Source organism: Colletotrichum navitas (assembly GCF_030913465.1).
Source record: "Colletotrichum navitas strain CBS 125086 chromosome Unknown LY79scaffold_1, whole genome shotgun sequence".
NCBI classification, from domain to species: domain Eukaryota; kingdom Fungi; phylum Ascomycota; class Sordariomycetes; order Glomerellales; family Glomerellaceae; genus Colletotrichum; species Colletotrichum navitas.
In genome coordinates this window covers 2471626-2492687 of record NW_026850547.1, presented here as the reverse complement: position 1 = coordinate 2492687, position 21062 = coordinate 2471626, and the positions used below count along the sequence as shown (strand labels likewise).

Sequence of the window (21062 nt, the reverse complement as noted above, 5' to 3'; positions counted from 1 at the left end):
GGCGGATGTTGTGTGCCGGTCGACTTGGTGTGCCCGTGCAGTCGTACCATGCAAAGGCATGACCATGATTGGTGTGTAGGGAGTGTTGCGACCTGTCACATCATGCCAGATCTGTCTGTTCCTCCGTTTCTTGTCTGCCCCCTTGTCTCGTCTTGCCAGCGTTCCGACCACGCTTCGTTCCCTCTAGATCGCTCCACCATCTACTTACTCATTCACTCCGTTACACCACGGGGACACACGGCCTTTCTATGTCCGTGTTGCGCGGCGGTCGGGTACGGAGGCGCCGTTGTTACTGCGCAGAGCTGCATGTCCAAGCCATAAATAGGGTCCACCGATGGATACAATCTAGATATTGAGAAGCAAGCAATGGCGGCTGTAACGATGGTATCAATAGCGCGTGTCCATACTCGGCCGGGCCATGGTTAACGAACCAAAGGAGTCAAGGTACCGGGAGGGGAGGGGATGACGAGATGTTGGGCCGTTCCAAGGTCCCGTCGGCAACTGCAACCAGAGAGCGCCACCCCTGGCGATGCTCGCGTCCCCGATGAGCCCAGTGCGTGGCTGACGGCAGAAACGTTTGTGTTTCAGGAGTCTGGTCTTTGGGCAGTCCTGGAAGCAGAACTGCAACAGAAGCGTTGGCCTATGCATTGTTGAAGTGCATTTTATTTATGATCGTTTGGAGTTCCATCCATCCCACCAAAGGCGACTTTGCTCAGGTGGTCCAAGGCACTTGCGAATACGAGTGTATGGTCAAAGTGAGGGAGAGTGTTGACGTTTCTTTCGGTGTCACTGGGCGCAGATAATATCTATGCAGTCCAGCACAGACGCTGAGTCCGAGGGGGCCATCATGACTGATCAATGGCTTGGTCGTCATTTCTTTAGAACTGCCGAGTTAGGATCCCTACGCGGTTGGAAACACCCTCTTTCGGGCTTTGGGACCGGCCTGAAATTGTTGTATCAGGAAGGATACTGCATCCGTAGGTAGGCAGACATGGCTTCCCAATAGCTCCTTTAGCAGCGCCGGCGTCAACCAATTGACGACACTAGAAGCCGTGTACGGATAGGCGGTTCCTGATCTGTGCGCGAGCGACTGACTGATGGACAGACAGGCGAGCCGTTGGCCCTGTCACTATGTAGTCGAGGTTAGCCAGGTGGATCTGAACAGCTAGTCAGGCTGCAAGCAGCGGGAGCTTCTTGGGTGCGCCGGCCGCGGAACGAGGCACGGCGGATTAAGCAAGGAGGCGTATCCAAGAATGCAGCCGTCTCCATCGATGAAGAACCGCGGCGAAGCCCGACTGACGGCCGACGGCTTTGGCGAGCCAGGGAAGGCAGAAAGGGCATGTATCAATTGTAATTACACCAAGATTGAGCATCAATGCCGGGTGGGAGAAAAAAAAAAAAGAACCCCTAATAGAATGACTGGAGAGGAGGGAGACGGCAGTCTTGTTGGTACCTATAGCATGCGACATAAGGTGGTAGCATACCTACCTAGCGGCAGGTGCCCTGCAGCACGACAGTGTATTGCCTACCTATCCGTACCTTAGTATCCGTAGTTGATTTGAGAAAGACAGCAGCAGCCAACAACCTATTCATTACAGCCCAAGGGGGTTAAGCCTGGATGCGCCCCCCCCCCCCCCCCCCCCATAGATCGATCCAGCGACTATGCAGGTACCTGCCTCACATTCCTAATGTCCATAGAGATAGGTAGGCTGATATGTACCGATCAGGTACCTATGTATCCGTAGGTCTCTTCAAAAGTCTCCCACCCGGCGCCTGCCTGAATTTACACTAGCATGGTATTACTTGCCTCTGCCCCCCCCCCCTGCCCTCTCCTCCTGTTGTTGATGCCCATCGTCCTTGCCAGGCCCCTTTCAGGGCCAGATCCACACTGGGCAAGCGTGACAGGCATAGGCTTGTAGTTACCCCAAGTTCACAACTGTGTTGCTAGTGGCAGTTCTGCATCATACATAGTGCATCTCTCCTTGCTCTCCCTCCTCCAACTGTGTGTATATTAGTGTGTGTGGGTGTGCTAAGGTACCATCCTACCTACCTACTCCAATAGCATTGTCTTCATCCTGCTCCGGCGGACTCCATCCACACCACACACCCAATTCAGACACACAACGCTGTTCAAGGACGCAAGCGCTTTCCCCTTTGTATATGTACCTTACAGATCACTTTCTTGGCTATTGCTTCCAGGTACAGTTGCACTGGTTCCCTCCCTCCTCCCTCGGCGCCGATACCTAAGCATTCTTGGGTATCTTTTTTCTCCTTTCCCGTCGATTGCCCCCCTTTCTCGGCCCTGTTTCCCCATATTGTTGAAACAATTCAATACATCCCTCATATTACCTAGGCCGTATGCAACCTCTTGTTGTTGTTTTGTTGTTGTTCCTACACAGAATACAATAGGGAACCGTCTGGAACCGGTCAGGCTGGCAACTGCGTCTCTTCGATAGTCCTACGTGTGTGTATACGTCCAGAGCCCAATAGCACACAGTTGCATCGGCCTACATTGTGCTTCCTCTCGCTCATCCCTTACCTTCACCATCACCTTCACATACAAACACTCTTTCTTTCTCTCCATCCATCCGCATTGCTTCCCTGCCCTATCATCATCTTCATCTTAACCACTAGTCTGCCGCCTTGCGAGTTACTCCCCCTCCTCTCTTTCATTTTTTTCCCTTTCCACACACACTCAGGCTATCATCCCATCCCTCGCTCGCACTTTCGCACACACCCATAGCCATAGCCCACACACCTTGGAACAGGTTGGGCGGCATCCTGCGCCTCTTTGCCAGCTGTCGCAGATTTCCCTAACCTGCCCTCATCCTCTGGCTCTACCCCCTCCCTTCCCCTCCTCCGCTCTTGTCCTATATCCCCGACAGATGCTGGATCCGTCCATCCCAGTGCGCGCATCAAAACAGTTGGCCCTCCTGCGGCAGACGACGAATCAGGACAAGGACCGTTTCTGGGACTCTTTGCTCATCCCATCTCCACCAATCTCATCCTCATCCAAATCCTGCCACTGCCACTGCCACTCCCTGTGCCTCTGTTGTTTGCGCTGCTTTTCTCTGCTGCACAAGCCACTGCATACGGCCGACCGCATAGCTAGCCAGCCAGCCGGGCATCATCACTACCATACACCTACCTGGGTAGAGAGAGTACCGTCCTTCCTCCCCCCGCCGAGGCTCATCTCGTCCACCTTACCCTGTCGAATTCATACTCGTACAGTACGGATACACAAGCCGGGTTGGCCTGGCCTTGTTGCAGAGCGCCTGTGTCTGCTCCTCCCCATCGCAGTCTACCCTAACTGCGCCTTGTTTGTGTCGCCGCCCTCTGGTACACTGTTTTCTCTGGCTCTGCTCGGGTATTCATCCTTGACCGGGCCCCCTCCCCCCAAATAACTGCAGTTTCTCCTCAGCTGCCCGGAGGAGGCACATTAATTTCCTTGCCATGGGTCGCAAGCCTGCACCACAGCCGCTGACGCTGTCGGGATCCCATCCTGCCGCTGACCAGCCTGAAGACGTCGTTCCGCGCTCTGCTGAAACTCTCGCCTCCTCTGTCGTTCCTCCAAGCGCCGGCTCCAAATCGCAATCTTCTCCCAGATCTCCACGCTCTCCCTTTAGGTTTACTCCAAAAAGGCCCAGCGCCAGTGGCAAGCAATCTCTCCAGCTGACCGACGAACATCGCAACTTTGAAGACGACGACGACTTCCAGCAGTATCAACCCATCTCCTCCGCTCTCCACCGCGCTTCCGAAGACACGCCTCCTCGCCAGCATCATCAACAGTACCCCATCAGCCCCCGTACGCACCGCCCCGACGAACCCCCCCGCAAGGCTTCCAAAAGCGGCGGATTCCTCTTCAATTTCTCAAAAGCCTCCAAGTCGTCCCATTCCATTGCCTCCTCTCCTGTGCACTCGCCCTCACACGCTCCGCGCCAGAATCAGCAGCAGGCACCCATCCTTAATACTGACTCGGGGGACCAAAGTATGTCGAGGGGCCCCGATAATGCTCCTATGAGCAGCGACCAGCCCACCCAACCTACAGGTACGAGCATAACTTTCCTTCTTGAGACCGTAGTGTCCACTGCCTTTGCAGATTGGGGGGCCCACTGCCTGATCCATCTCCCGTTTCGCCTATCGTGCGACCACTTCTTCAGTTGTTGACCCGTATGCCATTCCACCAGCAGAACCATCCTACACTGAGCACGCCGTCCAAAAGCCCGCACCTACCGTGCCGTCCAGGTCCGACGTGTCTTTGGCCTCCGTCGCTGACTACGACCCTTCTCCCACCACCCAACCCTCTTCTACGAAAAAGAGCAAGTCGAAACCATTCGGTATCTTGGGTCGGAACAGGTCGCTTCGCGACAAGGACGGCTCAAGCTCCAGGGATAAACAACCGAGTCCCGTGGCCGTGTCGATCAACGAACCCGAGCCGTCGCATCACTTGACAGGCCGCAACTACTCAATCAATACACCGCCCGCTGCATCCGACAGGTCCCTCAAAGAGATGGTTAACTCTACCGGGCGGAACCGCTCGGAAGACCACGCGTCGCCTCGAGACATGGCCAACAAGGAAAACCAAAAGGAAAAGGATCACTATCATCCGCGATCAAATTCTTCCTCGCAAAATGGCGGTTTCTTCGGAGGCCTGAAGAGTGGAAGAGACATGATCAGCAATCGTTTGTTTGGCAAGAATGCTCGCAGTGGAAGCACGACGGAAAGAGAGCCAGTCATCGACGACGAGCATTATGTACTGAAGACGATCAACTTGCCCCTCGTTGAGCAGACGCGTCGCACACGGATTTCCAAGCGCTTGGAGGATTCGAGAGACAAAACCGAGTTTTGGATGCCTGCATTTCCATGGCGCGCGATCGATTATCTGAATTACAAAGGTTGCGATGTGGAAGGACTATATCGTGTGCCGGGAAGCGGGCCTCAAATCAAAAAGTGGCAGAGACGGTTCGACGAAGGTTCGTAAAGGTACTCGAACACCTGCAGAATTTTCTACTAATGGCCCTGATAGAGTACGACGTCAATCTGTTTGAACAGCCTGACCTATACGACATCAACATTATCGGCTCTATGCTGAAGGCATGGCTACGAGAACTGCCCGACGAGCTCTTTCCTAAGGCAGCCCAGGAGCGCGTCGCAAGGGAATGCGCCGGCTATGAAACGGTGCCTCCGCTTCTGGTCGAGGAGCTGTCGAACCTGTCGCCATTCAACTATTATCTCCTCTTTGCCATCACCTGTCATCTAAGCCTGCTCCTGGCGCACTCTGATAAGAACAAGATGGACTTCCGGAATTTATGCATCTGCTTTCAGCCATGCATGAAGATCGACGCATTCTGCTTCCGGTTCTTGGTTTGCGACTGGCGCGACTGCTGGAAGGGCTGCAAGAACGAGGCAAAGTTCATCGAGCAGGAGTACCAGCTGTTCGATCAACCACCCCCGAGAGGCCTCTCGGAACCACGCAAGATCTCCCGCGAGACAACGGAGGAGCCGGGGCAGGAAAGCATAGCTACTATGTTGGCAGACGAGCGGGCGGGGTCCTCTTCCGAAAGCAGCAAGCAGTCGAGTGCCAGTACCGAACAGCAAGCCAAAGACCGACGGCAAAAAAAAAAAAAGCCCCTGCAACTTTCCGAGTCCAACGGTAGCGTCGCATCCAGCTCGACAATATCCACGGCACTCACAATAGATAGCGGACGAGACGTACCCAGAGGCGGAAACGACTTGCGCCCCCTATCACCCATCAAGCCCCTTTCACCACTTGGTTTCTAGACCTTAGCTTCGAGTGCTCTCCACAGTTTCTTGCTTCCATCGAATACCCAGGCGGAACTCGTGTATATGGAAAACTGCAGCATCATCAGCACATCATCATCGACGACATTACGCCATTGACGACTCTCGTTCTATCCCGACCGTTTCCCGGACTGGTTGCCGTGAAAACACGGATTGGACTACCGTAGGTCTATCACACAGGCAGACCTTGGAGTCACAGACTAGGTTTCGCTTCGTTTGCAATACCGCATTATGCTATTTGGTATACCCCCAGGGCATCGAATCATATCACAAAAGCCGTCGATTTTACTGTTTTCAGGAAATTGCCTTGGTCGACTTGACACCAACGAGCAAATTCCTGGCTACCAGAGCTACTGCGCGGCGATTATCGCTCGTGGTGGCCTCTAGGTTTGGGTACCTAATATTTCTATCTCCTTTGTGAAGTGCTGCGAATCTAGCGATGTTTGGTCTTTAGTAGCATGGCAGTATAGGGCGAGCCAGGAGCATTCATGAAATGCTGGTAAAGGCGTGAAGGGATAGGGTCACAGGTCACAAACAACATGACCGCAGGGGTTGGAGGGACCTCTGTGCAATACAGGGAGATGTTGTATGTAGAGCGAAGAAGGGGTGAGCGCGCGGCAACAACCACGTCAAGCTTCCCCCTTGGGAGATGGACAAGAGACAAACTTCACAGTAAAGAGGCTGTTGCCCGATCCAACGTGGGGTTGTTATCGCAGCCAGGAACTTTGGCCCGCGAGATGAATTCATACTTTTTGATAACCCTATCTACACCCAAGCCGTAGGGACTGGAAATGACGAACCACCGTGTAAACGCCGTGACCATATGCCGAACCCCGAAGCATAACAAAACCTTTGAGCTTTCCCTTTTACCGCTTCCCCGCCTCGCGCTGGTTCTTCCTCATTTTCCTCTCGTTGCGCTTGATCCTCTCTTTTCTTTCCCGGCGCTTGTCGCCCTGAACGGTAGTTCCCTCCTTGCGATTCATCTCCTCCTTTGGGTCGACCTCGACAAGCCAGTCATCCTCGCCCTTCTTGTTCATGCCCTTGTAACCCCACTTGGCACGCCACTCCTTCGTGTCCTCGTCGTAAACGAGGTTGCGCCGTTGCTCGCGGGTCTTCGGCTTGATGCCGCGCTTGGCGGCGAAGCGCTCCCATTTTGTGGGCTCCTTGGGCTTCGGCACGGGTTTCTCGCGGGGGAGCTCTGTCGAGGGGGGCGGTAGCGAAAGCAAGACGCCCTCAGTGGTGCTCTGGAGCGGGCAGGTCGTAAGGAGCTGATTAATGAGAGCCTGAGCGCCGTCACGGGCCGTAGCGGCGAGAGACTCCTCGATCGCCGACTTGTCGAGCTCGACAGGATTGGGATCGTTGGCCATGAGCAGGCCGAGGTCGAAAGTGTACGGCGTCGGCTTGTTGACTGCGACGGGCAGCTTGGGGCGCGAGATGGGAAGCGCCATTGTGGATAATTTGCGTCGCGGACCTGAGACTTTCGCGATATCGCCCGGTATTGGTAGTGATTCGGACGGTGTCAGGAGAGGAGATGTGGTGGTGTTCTTGATCTATCGCAGGAGCAGGAAGTTTGGGACTCTCTGGGCCTGGGTGGGATATCCAGAACTTTTTCTTTGCTTGGAAATTTTGGACTCCGGATGCCCCTGATAGCGATAAGGACTCGGATCAACTGCCACCGCAGAACCGACTGCCGGCGCAGCCAATCAGCGTTCCAATTGGTTCGAGTGTCGTGCCAAGGGGTGTGGCTTTAACGTCCCGAGAATTTACTAGCAACGAACTTTTTGGTGGTGAGCTCTTGGGACAGAACATTGCACGACCCAGCTACCCAAGGGCGACTCGACGAGCTGCCTCAGACGAAACGCGCAACGCCCCTCCAATGCGAATGGCCTCATAACAACGAGATTACCTCGAACCCGATCAACAACGCCAATCCGGACCCGCTCTTCTCCCCCTTTCCGTAATCGCACATGATGGTTTCTGCCGCCAATTGTGCGCGGTGCCTCACCAGGCCCACGACGGCCGCAGTCTCAGCGCCCGGGATCCTCTCCCAGCGCATCGTGCCCATCATCACCTCGTACGTTCCATCCTCTGGTGCCGCTGCCTTCTCAACCTCGTCTGCCGACTCGGCCGCCGTTCGCCGCGTGACCTACATCGGAAAACACATTCGTCGCGGCAAGATCAACCAAAACGCGCGCAAGAAGCGGGACAACGTCAGGGTCAAGAAGCCGGCCCCCGGCGAGCGAAAGGCCTTCCGTAAGCGCATCACACTGAGCAACAACAACGCTCTGGCCGTCGAGGGTCTCCAGGATGTCGAGAGGGAGACGCTGGTCGCGGCCGAGAACAGAGGCTCCGTGGTTGGTCTGCCAGACCAGTTGATCGACCAGCTCCGGACGCTGGAGGCGTTCAAGACGACCCAGAACTGGGGCCTATTCCGGAGGCCGCATATGCTTGTTCGAGAGGAGACGGTGAAGCTCGCGAACAGGCTGGATAGCGCCGCCAAGGAGAGACAGACGCTGAGGATGGTATTGACGGGCGGCAAGATTGTCGGGAAGAGCATGTTGCTGCTGCAGGCCATGGCTCACTCGCTGCTGAACAACTGGGTTGTCATTAGCATCCCCGAAGGTAAGCCTTACCCCAAAGCCTTCGGTCCAATTGGACTCCCCGAGGTTAATGACACTTACGCTCCATAGCCCAAGATCTCACCAATGCCAACACGGACTACAGCCCTGTACCCAACACCAAGCCACTCCAGTTCTACCAGCCGACCTACTGTTTCAACCTCCTCCAGCAGATCGTCAAGGTCAACGGCCCCGTCTTGAAGCAGCACAAGATCTCTAAGGAGTACCCTGAGCTGCTCCATGTTCCCAAGGACGGTACCCTGCTCGACATCGCCACGGCTGCCAAGGAGCCCGAGTTCGCCTGGTCCGCCTTTCAGGCTCTCTGGTACGAGCTCACTACGGCTCCGAGCGGGCCACCCGTCTTCCTCGGCCTCGACGGCCTCTCTCATATTATGAAGATCTCGGCCTACCGCGACCCATCCTTCAACCTCGTGCACTCGCACGACCTTACCCTCATCCGCATCTTCGTCGACGCCCTCTCCGGCAAAACCCCGCTCGCCAACGGTGGTGCCGTCATTGCTGCCACGAGCCGCAGCAACGCGCCCCGCTCCCCGTCCATGGACCTGGCCCTCGCCCAGTCCGCTGCCGCCGCTACCGGCCTGCACGTCCCTACCCAGGACCCCTACGGCAAGGGCTACGACGATCGTGTCTACGAGGCCCTCCGTGGCGTCGAGACCTTCCACGTCAGTGGCATCAGCCGCGAAGAGGCTCGCTCCATCATGGAATACTGGGCCGCGAGCGGCTTGATGCGCGCGCGCATCGATGAGGCCACCGTCGCGGAGAAGTGGACCGTCGCCGGCGGTGGTGTTCTTGGCGAGCTGGAGCGGGCAAGCTTGCTCAACGCGCGCGTATTGCAGCACTAGGGGAGACAGAATTAAGAAGTTGCGTCAAAAATGGGAGCAGACGTGTGTATATGCATACATGTACCAGTGTATCAAGATGCCGCTGTAGAAGGGGTCAAATTTTGTACTATACAATCATCTACCTTAAGTCGTGGGGAGTTCCAAGCTATTGTAATGACTGACCGGTTCGTGATTCACGGAAAGATGATCAGGGGCTCATACGTTGGTTCTGACTGGGTTTCATTATTTTTTCTTTCATATGACCGCACCAAGTCGTCGACTTCTCCGCGTCCCACGTCTCTGCTGTTCTTCATCCCATTATTGAACCAAACGCCATAATGCCCAAAACTTCATTTTGCAGATGCAAACCAAGTAAGAAAACAATATTCTTTGCAAGGACACTACGCAAGCTCCCCGACAACACCCTTTGTAACCATGGCAATGGACTACTCATCCCTCTCTGCGCCATGAGAAGTGATGAAGACAAGCCTTGTGCCGTTTCCAGCTGTTTGCCAGACCTGTTCGAATGTAGGTTAGACTTGTCCGTGGGTACCGAGTGAGGATGGGAAAACTTACATCAAGCTCGTTGTACTCTTCCAGGGCAGAAAGCCACTGATCTTCAGTGAAGCCCTTGGCAATAACACGCTCCTTGACCTTACGCAGACTGAGCTCGACGCCGAGCTCCTCATCATCGTCGTCGGCATCGTCGGCACGGCAGGCGCCACTGTCAGCGAGAGTCTTGACGAGGTTGTAGATCCTACTGCTGGCGTTGAGGCGCTGGCGACCGTTGGCACTCTGCTCAGCTGCAAGGCTCTCCTTGGAGGCCTCGACGAGGCGGAGGGCCTCGTCGACATCGTCGTGGGTGACGTTGTTGCTGAAGCGCAGGCGGGCTAGAGCCTGAGCGAGACGGACAACGCCGAGAAGAGTACGCGGCGTAGTGTGAGTGAACTGCTCGCCCTTCTTCTCAGCCCGTTTCTGTTGACCGCGCATACGAACGTATGTCTTGGAGATGTACTCAGAGACAGCAGCGGGTACGACAGGGCGGTAGGTGCGGGCCTGGGCGACGTAGGAGCGGACCTCGTGGGGGGAGAAGACGACCGAGTCGGTGCCGATATCCGGGTGGCGTTGGTGCATGTGAACATAGGCGACGTGCTTCGCGAGCTGGGCGTCGGATTCGCGGGACGGAGTGTCGAGGAGTAGGAACAGGATATCGAAACGGGAGAGGAGGGCAGCGGGGAGGTTGATATTCTCGACGGGGGAGATACGAGGGTTATAGCGGCCGTAGATGGGGTTAGCAGCGGCAAGGATGGAGGTGCGTGCGTTGAGGGTCGTGGAGATGCCGGCTTTGGAGATAGAGATGGTCTGTTGCTCCATGACCTCATGAATGGCAGTACGGTCATTGTCATCCATCTTATCGAACTCATCGATACAGCAGATACCGTTGTCAGCGAGGACGAGAGCACCGCCCTCGAGGACCATCTCATCGGTGACAGGGTCGCGCATGACAGCGGCGGTGAGACCAACACCACTGGAACCACGACCAGAAGTGTATACGCCGCGGGGAGCAACCTTGGAGATGTACTTGAGGAGCTGCGACTTGGCTACACCGGGGTCACCCATGAGGCAGATGTTGATGTCACCACGAATCTTCATGCCGTCTTTGACCTCCTTTGTCACACCACCGATGAGCAGAAGGAGTAAGGCCTTCTTCACATCAAGGTGACCGAAAATTTCAGGGGCGATTGACTTCGCGAGGAGCTCATACACCTGACCAGACTGTCTGTATTGGTCGATACGGCGCACCAGGGCAGGGTCGATGATCATCTCGGAGTAAGCCTTCTTGTGCTGAACGATGTAATGTGCCTCTAGGTACGTGTCGGTAAGAAGGCCGGCCTTCATCGCCTTGAAGCCAGTGTAGGGTGTAGGGAGGAAAATTCCGGAAACGTCGACGACGTCGCCAGGGTTGACCTTGCGGACAGAGGTACCGTAGCACAAGATGGTGAGAGTGCGAGGGATTTGACCAATGGGGACTTGCTCCGCAAGTTCCTGGACCTTAACTTCCTGGAAGGGTAGGAACTTGGAGGCTCTGGAGGAAGGGTGGAGTTGGCCCTTGGCCTGGTTCTTCTTGCAATCCTCGGAAGGGCACATGGTCAAGGGGCCATATGACTTGTCGTTGACTGGCTGAAAGATTTCGCAACCGCATCGGTCGCAGGTGTAGGCGCTGACTTGGACAATGGGCTTGACATCTGAGACGCGCGTGGCAATAGCGCGGATGGTGATCAGGTGGCCGAGGTTCTCACCCTTAACCTCTCGCACGGCAAGGGCCTTGACAGGATGAGTGGGAGTCTCAGATCGCGGCTTGAAGGCAAGGGTATATCTGCGAGTGAGCTCCGCGGGGAACTTGTCCTCGGCTGCCGTTGGGTCGGGAAGCTGGCCGTCAACCGGCTCGGTGGCGGCTCTTTGCAAAGCCTCGTTCCTTCTAGTCCTTCGTTCCATGAGAACGTCCAGCACATCATCCTTGAAGCTATACAGATGTTAGAAAGTATTTGACGAAAGGGGCGCTCCACCGAGCCATACTTCGTATCAACGCTGGGCTTGGGCAGAAGTTTGTCAACTGCCCTGGACATTATTTCGACGTAGTGCTTTGTATTCGTCTCGATGGACTGGACCAGCTGTAATTCATCGCCAAGTGATGCTTCAAACTGTAGAAGAGCGTGTCAGCCTCGATCAGCGGACGGGGAGGTGTAGTATATCAACTCACACTGGCCAAGTCGTCCAAATCAATCATAACCTCGTCGATCTTGCGGTCAGCCAGCTGCTGCAGCATGAACTTGTACTTTAGCCCCGGCGGGCTCTTGGCTTGGCGACGGGTTTCGCGGGTCTCGTCATCCTCCATCAGATCGTCATCACTGAAGTCATCCTCGTCTATCGTGATGTTTCCAAGCGCATGCGAGATCGTCTGCTCAGGCGAAGCCTTGAACTCTTGGAGGAAGGATTCCAGTGCAGCTATCGCATGTTAGCGGTCGGTTGCAATGGTAGTGCGAAGAGGGTTGACAGGAGTTGAACGCACCCTGCTGCGCTTCATACGCTACTGGCGCTTTGAACTGACGAAGCGCCATCTTGACAGAATCTATGCGACTCGGTAGTGAGGCTTTCTTCAGTCCACAATGACAATTTCAAGCGCCGGAGGACAATGTAGCTGTTTATCGAGTATGGTTCGTGTTTGCGATGGCGGCGGAGAATCGTCTTGGGTATCTGTTCGGTTGTGCAACTACCGAATTGAAGATTATTTGGCACCGGGTGGGGGGGTTGGGAGTAAGAACAATGCGACCAGGGGTTGAGAAATTGGCCGGGCGACACGACTGACGCGAAAGAGTCGCGCTCAAATGACGCGCTCCCCAAGCCACAGTAGTTAATTGATTCAGCCACAGTAGCTCCAAGCTATCAACCCCTGTATTCACCAACACCGGTACGTACTCCTGCAGCTACCCTGTGTCCGGGTCCAGGAGGTTGTTTCCCATGCCGGGAATGCCTCGGCGTCGGCACATGCTAGGGTCACACTTTCGGCTGAACTCCCATCTCCAGGTCCAATAGCTCGAGCTCTGGTTCCCCTCCGCAGCGACACTTACAGCCGTTGCCCATTACACATCCTAGGGCCCAAAACTCTCTTCTTCCAACTCCTCAACGAACTGCCGACAGGTCAATTGAAGTTATGGCTTCTAGGCGCAATGCGCAATCGACTCCGGCGGAGATCTCTCTCGCTCATCTCAAAAACTGCCTAGTCAATCTCCCCGCATCCTTAGTTTCGCTCCTCGTCAACCTCAACACTGTAAGTCATTGGTCTTATGACTTATTGGATACGCGGGCTGACGTACTCTTCTGTAGCCAGCGCAAAATGTCGTCGTCGAACTCAGCTATCGTCCTTCCACGAGCGTATCCGGATCCGGCACATCCCAACAACGGTCCATCTTTGTCGGATGGACAGGTATGCCAAGCAAGCGCAAAGTTCCACCCATAGTTGGACGCGAGGTCATCAACGGTGGGAGGGGAGGCATTTCTTCACGCGATCAAGAAATTGCTCAAGTCGAGCTCGACGCGACGCTGGCTAATACACTGGGCCTTACGGATGGACAAAAGATCACAGCCTCAATACACGTCGACCCGCCTGTCGCGCATACGATCAACATTGAGCCGCTTACGCCGGAAGACTGGGAGATGATTGAACTACACGCCACCTTCCTCGAACTCAATCTCTTGTCTCAAGTACGAGCGTTGCCGAATCCTGCTTTCACCTCGAGCTCGGGCTCGCTGGTTCCTCCTCACGCCTTAACGTTACACCTGTCGCCGACATCGACAGCGAACGTTCGGGTCGTCTCCCTAGACCCTGCACCGGCGACCGATGTCCCTTTCGTCAAGATCTCTCCTGATGCCGAGGTCATTGTTGCACCCAAAGTTCGGGCCAAGACGTCGCATTCGTTGGGAGAGAACCGTAGTGTAGCAAGCACTTCCAAGTCCAAACGCAGCGGTGCTAGTACAGTCCGGCGGCGAAGTGCGCGCGAGGAGCGCAAGCCTGCCTTGTGTTTACGCGGGGTCGCCTACTCAGCTTGCACAGAGTGGTTCGACGAGGACCTAACTACTCATGATTTTAGTGTCTGGGTAGATCGCGATATTTTGTATACCAGAGACTTCAGGGGCGTCAACTACGTGTCGGTAAATATCTTGCGACCCGCACAACAAACAAGCTCCACGCAGAAGCCCCAGCAAGATGCTGAACAATCAGCGAGCACGTCCAAGGTAGCCACAAAGGTCGTTGCCAATCTAAAAGCTTGGGACGACCCCCCGGATAGCAAAACGATAGCAATCTCACCAGCACTGTGTTCAACATTAGGATTCACGGCATCTGTTGGCGGTGTTGTGAAGATCGAGCCTGCGCCTCAGCAATGGCCTTTGGATGCGGTGCAAAAGCTGATCATCCAACCGTTTGCCGCCTCGAAGAAGTCGTCTGGGGGTTTGAAGTTTGGCGGTGAATCCAAGGCCGGAAAGGAAGATGCTTCAAAACAATTCAAGCAGATATACGGCTCTCGCAAAGATTCTTCCTCTCTTCTCAGCGGGCCCCTGACAGATGGCTCAGTGCTTGGGACTTTTGAAGGTTTGGAGGCTCCTCAGGGTTGGGAGGGAGGTATCATCAAATTCGACCCACCAGCCATCAACAGCGACCCCCTGAGATCATCAACTAGGTGGGTATTGGGACTGAGCGAGAAAGTTCCCGTCGATATCCGAGATCCGGTTCCACGACCATCCTTCTTGAACGACGACGGTATTGCCGAGCTTCAACCACGCTACGAGGGTCAGCTTGTTGGCATCGACAAATTGCTGCAAGATCTTCGAAGCCATCTTTCGCATCTTTCTTCCACCCTCCTTACTGGTGCGCTGGGCTCTGGCAAGACTGCTGTTGCACGGTCCTTAGCTCATGAGCTCGGGAAAGACCTACTCTTCCATACTACTTACTTCCCATGCCGGAAACTAGTGAACGACGAAACACGAATCGCAACTATAAAGGATACTTTGAATCAAGTGTTTATGTCAGCAAGTTGGGGCGCCAGGTTGGGAGGGAAGGCGCTTGTGGTTTTGGATGATCTGGATAAATTGTGTCCCGTGGAAACGGAATTGCAAGTTGGCAACGACAACGGAAGAAGTCGCCAAATCAGTGAAATCGTCGGGTCTATTGTCCGCCAATACTGCAAGGTCGAAACAGGTGTTGTTTTGCTGGCAACCGCAGAAGGCAAAGACTCTCTTAATGATGTCATCATCGGAGGACATGTAGTCCGCGAGATTGTGGATCTGAAGGCACCAAACAAAGAGGCAAGACGCAAGGTTATGGAGAGCATTGTCGGACAAGACGCCGTTGTTCCTGCAGATATGCTGCGGGCACCTCAGAATGGCAGTCGTCCTACTACAGCTGACGGAAGCGTTGCAGGAGAGGACAGCGCATGGATGGATGCCGGCAGTCAAGGCAGCCGAGAAAACCACACTTCTGCCACAGGCGGATTCGTCCTGGATCCAGATTTGGATTTCCTCGATATTGCTGGCCTTACGGATGGCTATATGCCAGGCGACATCAGCCTCCTAGTGGCAAGGGCGCGGAACGAAGCTATCATTAGGTCGGTGAATAGTGCTTCCGCCGAAAGTAGCGGTGCAGTACACTTGAGCCGCGTAGATTTCAACAGCGCTCTCAAGGGCTTCACGCCAGCCTCCCTAAGGAATGTTTCCTTGCAGCACTCGACCACCACGTTTAGCTCTATCGGCGGCCTGCAGGAAACTCGCAAAGTTCTTTTGGAGACTCTGCAGTACCCAACCAAGTACGCACCTATTTTTGAGCAATGTCCGCTCCGGCTGCGTTCTGGACTGTTACTATACGGTTATCCCGGCTGCGGCAAGACGTTGCTGGCAAGTGCTGTCGCTGGAGAATGCGGGCTCAACTTTATCAGCGTCAAGGGACCTGAAATCCTCAATAAGTACATTGGCGCATCGGAAAAGAGTGTACGCGACCTCTTCGAGCGTGCGTCGGCTGCAAAGCCTTGCGTTCTTTTCTTCGACGAATTCGACTCTATCGCTCCCAAGCGTGGACATGACTCCACCGGTGTCACGGACAGAGTTGTGAACCAGCTGCTTACGCAGATGGATGGCGCGGAAGGTCTTTCGGGAGTATACGTGCTTGCGGCGACGTCTCGTCCAGACCTGATCGATCCTGCTTTGCTTCGTCCTGGACGTTTAGACAAGTCTCTGCTTTGCGACATGCCTATGTTGGAAGATCGTATCGACATTCTGAAATCGCTTTCTAGCAAGGTCAAGCTCGGCGAGGACCTGACCGAGTCCGATGACGCATGGACCGACATTGCCCAGAAGACTGAGGGGTTCTCTGGAGCGGACCTTCAAGCTCTCGTGTCCAATTCACAACTTGAGGCGATCCATGCTGTCTTGGGCGATGCCAATCATGCCTCCGCGGCAAATGGCAAGGTCAATGGGAAATCCTCTTCGTCTCAAGGCTTCGTTCCCAGCTTTGTGCAATTCCGTTACGGTCAACACTCTACGCCAGCGAGCAAACCCATCAGCCGACAGGCAGAGCTAGTCGAGAATGCAGCCATCCTCGCTAAACTAGAGAGCATCAGGCTAGCTCGAAAGAGGGTGAAACATTCTCAGCGCCCCGACGGGGAAGCCAAACTGGAGAACGACAAAGAGGTTGTTGTGAAACTGGAGCATTTGATGAAGGCACTCGACAATACGAGGTCCAGTATTAGCACACAGGAACGGGCGAGACTGCGCAGAATTTATCACGAATTTGTTGTAGGTCGAAGTGGTGAGATGAAGGATGGTCAAGGCAGCATGGAAATTGGAGGGCGAAGCAGTCTCATGTGATGCTTCGTCTGCATGTCCGTGTATGAAAAGTGCATCGTCTCGACCGGGACGGTGTTCAAAAAATGAGTCTAGTCATGCCGCATCCGCGTCTGTTATCTACTTGTCCCGATCTTGCTAAATAATTCTGATGCTGGTGTCCTCAATTCAATTCTTTTTGGCTCATGACGCCTTGCCCGCCAGAATCTTCTTGTGGAAATCCCTCCAGTTCGTCTCGCACGTTCCCTTGACAACGCTCGCCAAAAACCGTGAACAATTGACCACGACGACCTCCTCCAACTCCAGCCCACCATCGCTGGCGTCTTTGACGCGCCAGCGGGTCTCCAGCACGACGTTGAGCGGACAGCTCGTGCGGACGAAGCTGCCGTCCTTGGTGAAGGTAAAGTCGTAGTCGCTAACGGCGTCACTGTCCCAGATGCCCTTTGGTAGGAGAGTCGGCACACTGTCGATGACGGTGTAGCACTGCGTGGAGGCGATAGGCTCGATATCCTTGGGCACCGTAGGCGGAATTTCGGGCGTGCGTTTGGTGTAGCTCTTCATGTTGGGGTCACACTGGATGTGGTGTTCGGCATCGTGGATGAGGGCGATGGCGTCCTCGCGCGACATGCCTGCAGGCAGCGGGGTGGCGTGTGTCATGGACAGTGTGGTGTTCAGCATTTTGGCGAGGTCAATTGTCTAGAAACCCGAGAAATGATTAGCAGTTGTTGCAGTCTGCAATATATTGTCTTGAATGGAAATTGGTGAGTGTTGAAAGACTCAAAGAACGCAATGGTGATGCTTTATCTAAAGTAGTTATGTTATGCAAAAGAAAGACCGACGCTATGCCGAACAGGTCCAAACAAAGAAACTCAAATTAACGACATAGGCGACTCGGGTTGTCCTCAAACTTCGTGGTATGGGGAAGTTGCATGTGATACACTTGACGTGTCAGATGGGGAGTCCTTGCCAATCGCTTTCCACATATCCGAACATGGTGTACACGATGCGGTTGATGACGATGGACTTCCGCGTATGTCCTCCTGAGCTTGGAGACAATATTCCTCTCCACATTCCGCAGAGGCTGAGATCAGAGGAAGAGCAAAAGAAAGAGGTAGGATAAGCGGTGCTGCGCGAACCATGCATCGGGGACCATGCATCGCGAGGGGGTCTCTAATGGCCTAGCGTCTGGCTTCGGAAACTCTAATCCAACTCTCCGCACCTCATGCATTCAAGGCATTAATTGACGGCAGTTAGTACGACAGGGGTGATTTGGCAGCGGCCGAGAATTCAATCATGTCGCTGTCGGCTACAGAATCGGCGGAGCGGCACGGTCCGGTCGGGGCTGGGTGGTTGTTCCTGCATGCCGGACCCGTATGCGGATGCGGATACGGAGAGCCAGTGGCTCTGTTGCCCTACCTAGCTCTGCGAAACAACACCGCTGCCGTATGAAACTTCAGATCCGGTCTGACTTGACAACACCGCTTACCCACCATGGAAGGCACTGCAACTGGTGGCTCGCAACCAGTTTGCATTGACAACAGCGAAGACTGGAGACACGGGCATCCCTGATCAGTGGAACTGAATCCGATATTCGCTGTCGGTTTGGTTTCGTTACATCACTTTTCATGAGCGGAACTGTCAAATGATCAGCAACCATTTATCTCAGCATGCCGGATTTGATCAAGTAAGGAGAGTCTTCTTTGAGAGCCAACATCCAACTTTATATGCGGAGGTGTGATCCCGGATTAAGCAAGTAGAGTGCTAATGAACACAAGTAGAACCGGCCCACGTGTCCAGGTCTTCAGATTCATAAAGCGAGAATCATGATGGAAAGACCCAGGTCGCGCCCACCCCTCACCATGCCAACTACTCAAAGCCTGAAAACGTAGTCCTCGTCAGCAAACCTGGGGTCGCATTTGTCCCTCACCCTTGCGGATTTCTGAAGACAGAAGTTCTCATGGGAAACCCAAGGATCATATCTTTACCTGAAGATATGCGCAATCCTAGGTGAGTCAAACGCAAAAGAAAAATGGCCAACGCAGCCTGCGAATCAGACTCGGCGCAACTGGTCCATATCGACCTTGACTATCCTCTCAGTAGTGAACAGTACAACGGCGCTGCCGATGCCAGCACTCAGTGCATCGATACCATTTGCCAAATGGCTGCTAGGGTTCGCGTGATCGGCGACGCCGGAGATCACGTAAGAGTGATTGCCCATCAGGCGCTGCTCGTGAATCCACTCCTGATTATGAGGGATGAGCACCTTCTGATGAATCACTTGTGTCTCCACAACGTCGTGAAACTTCTGGGCCACGATCCACACCTCAAGATCGTGGAGCATGTAATGGTGTGCCTGCTGCTTGATCATCGCGTACATGGGGTAGTCGAAGCCATTGCGCGAATCCCAGAAGAGGGGATAAAGGTCCGTTCGCAAGTATCGAAGAATATGGACGAAAAGATCACCGTCGTTGTCAATGTGAAAAACACCGTCACGATACCAGTTGCGGAAATCAATAGAGAATAAACTTTTGAACCAGGGGCTCTTCTCAAGTACTTCAAAGGTGGTGACGAAGCGACGACCGCCAACCTCAATCTTGACCTGGCTTCTGTAGCGAGGAGTTAGAGCGAAGTCGGGCGAAGTATTGGTGCCCTCAGGAAATTCTTGGCCGACAAATGTATGACTGGCAGGAGTTGGCAATGTGTTCGAGCCTCCGGGTGTCACCGTGGACGTAGCGAGACGGGTCGAGGTACTCGCGTCGAAGCTCATGTCTGTGTTGGACTCGGTGTTCGTGGGGAAGGTGTTACCCATATGGAAATTGACGTTCGAACTGGAAGCAGAAGTCTTGTGGTACTGACTGCCATCTGTAGAGGTAGTACTCTCAGCGTAAGCTGCGGCTTGGGAGTCCACACGACCTTCGTTGGAGAATATTTCGGGATACTGGTGAGACCAGAGAGGGTTGGTGTAGTAATCAGGCTCCCTCTTAGGCTTGAAGAGTGTAGGCTTGCCATCCTTGAGCCAAATTTTGGGCTCGGATCTTTTGTTCCAGATGACGGGAGATAAGATGGACTCGGGTGCCACTTTCGCATCATCAACGTCCGGTTCAAAGGTCTGGTTGGCGTCATTTGAGTCTCCGCTGCTTTCAGCCCTGGCGGCTTTGCTAAACGGAGCAATAACAAAGCGGACTTTCTTGTCAGATGGAATTGTGTCAGAGGTAGTAACTTTGGGTACACCATGTAAGGGAGTGGAAGCGACGAGAGAGGTCGAAGACGGGGAATGGTTTCCTTCAGCAGGTACTATATCAGTTTGGGGGGTCTTAAAAATGAGCTCAGACTCAATACGAGGGGTGGAAGACAGAGGAGAAGATTTCTCAGTCAACAAGGCGCTGTTTCGTGAGGCCTCTGGAATGCTGCACATGGCCTCTGGTGAGATGTAGTTGGTCGACGGCAGCAGGTGGGTATTCTTGTCTATGTTTTTGTCAGAACGAAACACCTTCATGTTTTTGCTGTTGAGCAAACCGAACGTACTGTAAGTGGTCGAGGCCAGGAGTTGAACTTCCTCGGATGCCTTTTGATTTACCATGGGCGGCTGGCTGAAAAGACCCGCGTGCGCATTGCCTTTTGCACCGGCATGGTTCTCGTTGTAAGTGCAGTCGCGATTCTCATCAGACGATGGGGTATAGGGCATAGCCGGAAGAAGAACGGCATCTGCAGTATTTTTGTCCACAATTTTGAAGGAGCTCGAGGCTCTCTTGTGACGATGAATGGGCGACTTTGCAGCCCGACTCGGGATCAAAAAACTCGGAATGACTTTCTGGGTGACGTCGACCACAGCAGAGTTCAGATCTCGAGCCACCTCATTGATGTGGTCGTCCATGTAAGTATTGGCAAACTTCTTATTCTGAAACTCTTGCTCAGTTGAATTGGTGAAGCCATTCTTGATGGGTTCTACCTTCTTGCCCAAGGCTGCCGAGTACCGAGAGGTATCCTCAGAATCATCAGGCCCGCGACCAAATAGGGCAGAAAGACGGCCTCTGCGACTGTTATTGTCACCCGGCGAGATGGCGGAAGCGGTCTGCTTGCCGCCAAGTTTTTTTCTCGACATTGGAAGTATAAAGGCAGACTCGGGGGTATTGATAGAGCGTATCTCAGTGTTGGTGGGGTGGGGGAAGGTCTGTCTAATGTTAGAACAACGTACAATGAAAGGAATATAATGGATAAGGAGGAGGAGAAAAGGTTCCAACTAGCCTCGACAGCTGTTTTTGCCTGGCCATCCACAGGCAGAACCTTGCATCGCCACGGGGATACCAGTACATTTGTGTTCACCACAATATATATAAGTGTCAGCTCTCTGTAAAGGGTTGCAGGTGCGTTTTCTAAAAGACCAACCAAAGGGGGGTCAGAAACGAGG

General features: G+C 54.1%; 7 protein-coding genes across 7 annotated transcripts; 3 read left to right on the top strand and 4 right to left on the bottom strand.

Annotated features, from left to right (window-relative positions):
• Positions 1-3453: 3453 nt before the first annotated feature.
• Positions 3454-5781, top strand: LY79DRAFT_574987 (RhoGAP domain-containing protein; the record flags this gene model as incomplete). The annotated part of the gene is made up of 3 exons (XM_060559659.1): positions 3454-4048; positions 4161-4973; positions 5027-5781. The coding sequence occupies 3 exons, from the start codon at positions 3454-3456 to the stop codon at positions 5779-5781; spliced, it is 2163 nt and encodes a 720-aa protein (XP_060421243.1).
• Positions 5782-6498: 717 nt separating this feature from the next.
• LY79DRAFT_534566 (ribosomal biogenesis regulatory protein) lies at positions 6499-7406 on the bottom strand. The gene has a single exon (XM_060556441.1). It carries the CDS (start codon positions 7248-7250, stop codon positions 6669-6671), a length of 582 nt encoding a protein of 193 aa, XP_060421242.1. The 5' UTR covers positions 7251-7406; the 3' UTR covers positions 6499-6668.
• A 366-nt stretch (positions 7407-7772) lies between these two features.
• On the top strand, positions 7773-9283 carry LY79DRAFT_664964 (mitochondrial ribosomal death-associated protein 3-domain-containing protein; the record flags this gene model as incomplete). Its single annotated transcript, XM_060562992.1, has 2 exons — positions 7773-8424; positions 8493-9283. 2 exons carry the CDS (start codon positions 7773-7775, stop codon positions 9281-9283), a joined length of 1443 nt encoding a protein of 480 aa, XP_060421241.1.
• Positions 9284-9708: 425 nt separating this feature from the next.
• On the bottom strand, positions 9709-12381 carry LY79DRAFT_664963 (DNA replication licensing factor MCM7; the record flags this gene model as incomplete). Its single annotated transcript, XM_060562991.1, has 5 exons — positions 9709-9780; positions 9839-11786; positions 11840-11964; positions 12024-12268; positions 12333-12381. 5 exons carry the CDS (start codon positions 12379-12381, stop codon positions 9709-9711), a joined length of 2439 nt encoding a protein of 812 aa, XP_060421240.1.
• A 449-nt stretch (positions 12382-12830) lies between these two features.
• Positions 12831-16758, top strand: LY79DRAFT_30146 (ATPase). Its single transcript, XM_060552281.1, has 2 exons — positions 12831-13091; positions 13148-16758. Exons 1-2 carry the CDS (start codon positions 12975-12977, stop codon positions 16676-16678), a joined length of 3648 nt encoding a protein of 1215 aa, XP_060421239.1. The 5' UTR covers positions 12831-12974; the 3' UTR covers positions 16679-16758.
• Positions 16759-16837: 79 nt separating this feature from the next.
• LY79DRAFT_586042 (uncharacterized protein) lies at positions 16838-17332 on the bottom strand (the record flags this gene model as incomplete). The annotated part of the gene is made up of 1 exon (XM_060560576.1): positions 16838-17332. The coding sequence occupies one exon, from the start codon at positions 17330-17332 to the stop codon at positions 16838-16840; it is 495 nt and encodes a 164-aa protein (XP_060421238.1).
• Positions 17333-18378: 1046 nt separating this feature from the next.
• Positions 18379-21062, bottom strand: LY79DRAFT_534560 (uncharacterized protein). The gene is made up of 3 exons (XM_060556440.1): positions 20900-21062; positions 20180-20825; positions 18379-20119 (listed from the first exon to the last, which is right to left on the bottom strand). The coding sequence occupies exons 2-3, from the start codon at positions 20754-20756 to the stop codon at positions 18705-18707; spliced, it is 1992 nt and encodes a 663-aa protein (XP_060421237.1). The 5' UTR covers positions 20757-20825; positions 20900-21062; the 3' UTR covers positions 18379-18704.